Source organism: Phaseolus vulgaris, chromosome 8 (genome assembly GCF_000499845.2).
Source record: "Phaseolus vulgaris cultivar G19833 chromosome 8, P. vulgaris v2.0, whole genome shotgun sequence".
NCBI lineage: Eukaryota > Viridiplantae > Streptophyta > Magnoliopsida > Fabales > Fabaceae > Phaseolus > Phaseolus vulgaris.
In genome coordinates, this window is record NC_023752.2 from 28,607,429 (window position 1) to 28,613,922 (window position 6,494).

The 6,494-nt window shown below is 33.0% G+C and overlaps 1 protein-coding gene across 1 annotated transcript; it reads right to left on the bottom strand.

Annotated features, from left to right (window-relative positions):
• Positions 1–216: 216 nt before the first annotated feature.
• On the bottom strand, positions 217–6,340 carry LOC137826490 (squamosa promoter-binding-like protein 7). Its single transcript, XM_068632466.1, has 3 exons — positions 5,214–6,340; positions 3,978–4,096; positions 217–749 (listed from the first exon to the last, which is right to left on the bottom strand). The coding sequence occupies exons 1-3, from the start codon at positions 5,885–5,887 to the stop codon at positions 508–510; spliced, it is 1,035 nt and encodes a 344-aa protein (XP_068488567.1). The 5' UTR covers positions 5,888–6,340; the 3' UTR covers positions 217–507.
• Positions 6,341–6,494: the final 154 nt, after the last annotated feature.

Consider the following 6,494-nt stretch of genomic DNA (forward strand, 5'->3'; position numbering starts at 1 on the left):
CACCAAATCAAAAACTTATTAGGAATCCAAATGTAAAATTGAATCTTAAGAAAAGTTGAACAGCATATTATAAAAAAAAGGTAGTGTCATGGTTTCCTAGGATCCTGTGTAAGTTTAAGTTTGGTCATAAATTATTAATAAAGAATATATTTAGACCTTCAAAAACTCAACAAAAATGATATTTGATTATAGGATGTAAATTAGTGATTGAAAATATTTGAGTGAAGCCAATGATTGGTGATTGATATGAATATAAAACAACCCTGCAAACACTTAGAAAGAAGTAGAGATGCAAATACAAGCTTAGGATTTATTAGCCTAATAAACTAGTCTAGCTAGGTAGTTCTAACTTTTATTGTAGGAAATGAAAGAATAGAAAACTTGAGACAGAAACACACACTGCCCTTGGTTGGGGAATTCCATAAATGTCCACATTCTGAAATGTTGTTTTCCCTAACTTTTTAGGGTAAACTATAGTTGTGAAGCTCTGCACACAGGAACCCTTCTTCACTGTGTCTGGGGAAACATCTGTTGTGGGAAGTAAGTGGACTCAGGTTGGATCTCCTTCATGTCTTCCATAGCATGGTGCTGAATATGCCAATCTCTATCTGATACAAACTGTCTTGCCATGATTGCTGCCCGGTTTTCTGCTATCAATTCACGCAATGCAGCACTGCATCTTGTTGAGAGATCAGAAGGAGAAAGCCAAGAATCACTTCTAGATGACAGAAGAGAGAGAGCACACCCTCCTGATAATTATATCAAAACATCTCCAACCATTAACACATTATATCATCAAACAAACTTCCACTTATCAACATTATTTCCTTCTCTATAAAAAAAAAAGGGGATTTAGACTGCAAAAGTGCAATCCTACCAAATCACGATTACTAAGTATTAATACTTAAGTTTTAAGTGTAATTTAACTTTATAAAACCGATACTTTTATACTATGAGATGTGTTTGTCTCTAATCGTCATACATCTCCAACACTGAGAATTGTGATTCTTAGAAACTATACTAAATTTTGTTTGGTTGGACAAAATAATATTTCTGAGAATATTTTTATAAGCTTTGAAGAAATCTGAAGACTGTTATTCCTATCAAACTGTTTAATTTGTTACTGTATTAAAAGATATAAATAAAATTTACATCTTAACTCAAAAAAAGGTTCATTACGGATGTTTAAATTTGGGATTCCAAACAGATGCAGCACTGTAAATTCAAATATAGAAAATGACCTTGATGTGAAGTTGAACTGGATTAAATAGTTACAGAAGTTATATCAGTTGAGCTAATTAAGAATAATCCATCATTACAGAGATGTCAAATAAAAGCTTTGATTTATTGAAATCAGCACCATCACTGTAGAAATATAAAGTAAAATAATATTACTACTGAACAAATATAGACCTAAAACTTAGTTAATCTATACTATATGTTTGACTAAATGCCCTCATAATAATGAGGCAAGTGTTTGAATCACAAATTACAGATCTAACAACTGCTACCATGTTAAGTAACCTAATACAAACACCTGCATTTGTTTTCTTTTTGTTATAAAATTCTGGAACTTTATGTGAGAACTGCGAGAAAAGGTAAGCAGAACTTATCTAAGATCTCATTTTGCATACATTTTTACGAAGACTTATCAGAAAAAATAAATAAAATAATATCAAAAGTTAAAATTAACTCATGCAAAAGCTAATTTCTAAAAAATTTCAAGTATAACTTCTTTTTAATTTGCTGACAAGTTAATTTTATTATATGAAAAAGTTAATTTCTATTTTCTTTCTAAAATATTCTCTATCGAGAATTTTTTTTCATCTAAAATACTTAGTCTCTTTAACTTCTATTCAGACCACCCACATCGGATGGTGTGTGTATATATATATATATATATATATATATATATATATATATATATATATATATATATATTATTGGACTTTGATCCCTTTAACAATAAAACATTTCTCTGATAAGAAACATGTCTGTGCCCCAGGGCATGTTTATGGAAGAACAAAATACTGACACACCCTACCCTCATACAATGATTTGAAGGAAGAATTATCCAACTCTTCAGCTATCACTAAAATAATATCACAGAAAAAAAAAACAGCATATTCATAATTAGTTTAGAGAGAGAACATTGAATGATCCCGATTATTCTAATATGCACTTAAGTAAACTTACCTTCAAAAACTAAGAAAAGTAGTGAAATAAGCACTTAAACACTTTACCAAACAACTCCTACTACTCAAAGTAAGACTATGTCATTCCATAATACCTCAATCATATTAAAACTAAACTAAATTTATTTTGAAGTTTAAAAAAGAATCTCAAAAGTGTAACTGATAACAAAAGGTGAAGATTTCTTTTCACCCAGTTCTGCAAATTGATGGAGCTGAATTTACTAATCAGGAAGAATTAACAGAAAATTTAGACAAGAACAAGAGTTACATAGCTGATGTACAATGCCTAAAGTTTTATTAAATTAAAAATCTGACACTTAAGTTCATGTCATAATTAGATTTGTTGAGTTAACTAAACTATATTATGTTATCAGTACTTTAGTTTCTCTTCTATGTGCGATATCCAACATTGCTGATCCAAATGACGTTGTAAACTATTTCCATAGTTCCATCAAAAGCACCTTACCCTCAATTTTTGAAAACTCTTCATGAATAATTTTTTATCCAAATTCTTTGAAAGTGCAATAGCTTATAAATTAATCACAAATCATTTTGTGTATCATGTTTTTTTTAATAAAGTAAACTTTAAATACAACTCAACACATTATAAAATCGTCGTCTAAGATAGGCATCTAAGATGGTCTAAGATCGGCATCTAAGATGGTCTAAGATCGGCATCTAAGATGAGGGCTCCTATGAAATATTTGAACTCTTACTTGTATGCTATGAAATATTTGTATTGTTAGTCGATGTAGAATTGTAGAATCTATAACAATGCTCTAAATATCTTAAATAGCAAATATTATATTATCATTTTTCAAATTTTAAGTTTAAAATATTCTAAGTGAATAATTTTTTATCGGCTTCAAACAACATAAATACTACTTAATTGCTTCATTGTTGGAAATTTGATCGTATACAAATTTCTCACTTAACAGACTCTAGTTGCATTAACTAGAACAACCTTAGGTTATATATATATATATATAAGTGTATATATATATATAAGTGTATACAATTCATTTTTCTTTTGCATTAATCTACTTTACTCGAGGCCAACTGATATAACTGCATACAACTTTTTGCCAGAGAATGATAAAAAAAAGTACAGAATAGAACAAAATAATTAATAAAAGTAGTTTACAAATCAGATTTTATATATAAATCAGGATAATTGGATATAAGTGAACCTCAGCAACAGCTATAAGAGCAATGCACAGTTTTGGTAACGTTTATTACTCATGATTTAAGGCAAAAATAAAAGGTTAAATTGCAATTTCAACCTTTCTTTAATTTTTAATTCTCGATATGATCCCTTATCTTTTTCAATTTTCAATTCGTGATTTCAGTAGTACCAGGTCATTCAAAATTTTGACACGGTATTCAACTCTACATACTTTTTCTTTTGTCAAATTGAACTATAAACCTAACATATTTAAAATACCAATAATTAATAATATAATTATAAAAAAGTCAAATTAAAAAAAAAAATCAATTTGGTAAGTATGATTTGTTTAGGTTGAGAAAATGTTACATGCTTTTATTTTTAATTACAAAAATGCTACTTAATTTTAGGTTTATTTTCAACTTAAAAGTTTATATAGGAAACCATGAAACTAAATTTGTATTATTTCATACTTTATTCTCCATTATCACTTATCATATAGAAACATAAAATAAAAAATGAGAAAGCATTTTCTTAGACCAAATGTGATAGAAGAGAGAAAGAAAGAAGAAGAGTGGTGTAAAAATTTAGAAAAGGTGAATAAACCAAGAGTGTACCTTGTGAAGAATTCCTTGCCACAGAATCATGGGAGCTCTTTCTTCTTCTCTCATTGTGACCTGCTAGTCTCCTCCTACAACTTCTCTTTGAATCATCAAACTCTGACACCACGTGAAACCTGCAAGTCCAACCACCATATTATCTATATCTGTTATCTCAATTAACAAATCAACACTGTCTATTCACTATATAATAATACTAAGGTAAGATCATTAACAGTTACACAATAAAACCACTACAGTCTGCAAAATGTCATTAACAAATAACAAAAAAACGAAAAATCAAAATGAAGCAAGGCAGAAAATCATAAAAATAACTTGACAGATTTTACATATCTGCACAAGTTATATCATATATTATTTTTCCGATACAGTCACAAAAGTATGCGAGATTTGTAAAGTATGCACAAGAATCATCTATTATTCTTCGATCAGCTACAACAAAATAATACAAATATGTGCCAAGAAAACGATACTTGTAACCTTTACACAACACAATACTCTTGAATTTTAACTATAAAGAAGAAGAAAGTTACGGAAAGACTGAACTCAAACCAGAGTGAGTAAAAGCTTATGTGAGATTAAACACAGACAACGAAAAACAGCAAAAACCATTTTGTTTTTATTTTTCTAAGAGAATTTCAGACATCTCTCAGCATAAATATCTCATCTATCGGAATATATTTAAGATATGTTTGTACATGTTTCTCCTTGATTATTTCTACAAAAGAAAAAAATTAAAAAAATCTCCTTAGGCAAACTCTTAGATTCATGTTCGTGTACGGAAAAAAGGAAATCGGAGAGTTTAGAAGGGAAAACTCCAGTGATTAATCAGATCACAGAAAAATTTAACAATCGACAAAATCAACGGATCCTCTCTACCAATATCACAGTTAAAGGAATAAGCATTCATAGAAATCAACTTTTGTTTTTTCATGTGATATGGAACCTTTCACCACATGCTGAAAATGTAAGGTTATTTTCTATCTATATACACCCTTTTCACTCTTTGTAGCTCGTACAACACCAAAGTTAGGATTGTTTCAATTTGTCAAAATTCTTCACATTATAGGAAATTACAGACAAATGTCATTGATGTGGCTGCAGCTACGATCACGATACAGTTATAGACAAGACAAAAAAACTTGATATTATTATTGTTGTGGTTTATGTTTTAATTATTATTATTATTATTGTAATTATTATTATTTCAGAAAATGATAGAAGTGGTGTGACCTGCTACACTGCTGACAGAACCTCTGCTCCAACCCTAAGACCACAACTTTGGGAGCCTTGGAGTGCATCTCACACACCTTGTGCCTCCGGTGGTAGTCCTTGGCGTTCAGCAGCGCCACCTGGCACCCTTCCACCTGACACCTCGGCACCGTCGCCGTCGTCAACCCCACACCCTTCACCGCCGCACCGCCGCCGGAATACCCTCCTTTCCCTCTCTTATCCCCTAACACCAACCCCCCGCCAAAAGTAGTCGCAGTAGCAGCAGAAGCAGCAGCAGAAGAAACGGTTCCACTTCCACTAGCGTCCTCAAAGTAATGCCTCTTCCCAAGCTTCAAGCACATGAGGTGTGGGTCGGGGTGCACGTGGGACCCATCCCCACCGTACGGATGCTGTTGCTGCTGCTGCTGCTGGCGGTGACGCAAAACGCCTCCGTTTTGAGGGAGGAACATGAGAGCGCTGGCGAGTCCCGCGGCCTCGGGGCGGTTTGCGGCTGAGGTCTCCGGCGCGGTGACCCCAGTGACGGGGGCGTTGAAAGCGTTGACCAACCTGGAAGTGGTGTTGTTGTTATTATTAAAAGTGGTTGTTTGCCATGAATCCCAAGCGAAAGTGTTACCGTTAGTATTTCCATTTTGGTCTCTGTTGGCGAGGCAGAAGATGTTCCCCCCGAACTCCATTTCTCTCTCTCACTGTCTCTGAGAATATGGTAAAAAGAAGAAATGGGAAGAGCGTGTTAAATACGGAAGCTATGGGAATAGGGGTAGGGTGGTGATGATGGGGTTGGAACAGAAGTGGAAGGGACGAAGGAGCATTTCTGAGTGAGATCCTTTGTTGTTGGTATGAAAAGAGGAAAGAAGAAAGAGAGAGAGAGAGGGGATTGGGGTTGTTGTACACTGGAGGGGTTTAAAGTACCCTCATGAGGAAAGCTGCAAGAGCTAGTGACTCCTAGAGAGAGACACAGAGAGAGAGAGAGAGAGAAAGAAAGTGTGTTAATGGGTGGAGTGCTCCATAGACCACACGTAAGAGGAAAACGAGTAATGATAGTAAAAGGATCCAAGTTACAGCATGAGAGAGAGAAGAGAGTGTGAAGAGTGATAAGACACAAGCGGATCAGAAACCCCTCTCCCCACAGATATTATGTAACTGGTTCGCGGCTAAATATTCCAAATACTTCTAAATTTCTTTTTTTCATTTAATTCTTTTTTTTATAATAAAGTTAACACATACAACAAATTTAAATAAAACCAAATTTTAAAAAATATGCTCAATGTTTCTTCCTTCCTT

Coding starts and splice junctions, on each gene's coding strand:
- LOC137826490 (XM_068632466.1), bottom strand. CDS start 5,887: ATGGAGTTCGGGGGGAACATCTTCTGCCTCGCCAACAGAGACCAAAAT. Junction 4,097..5,213: donor TTCTGTCAGCAGTGTAGCAG/GTCACACCACTT, acceptor TTGGACTTGCAG/GTTTCACGTGGTGTCAGAGT. Junction 750..3,977: donor GGCAAGGAATTCTTCACAAG/GTACACTCTTGG, acceptor TATAATTATCAG/GAGGGTGTGCTCTCTCTCTT.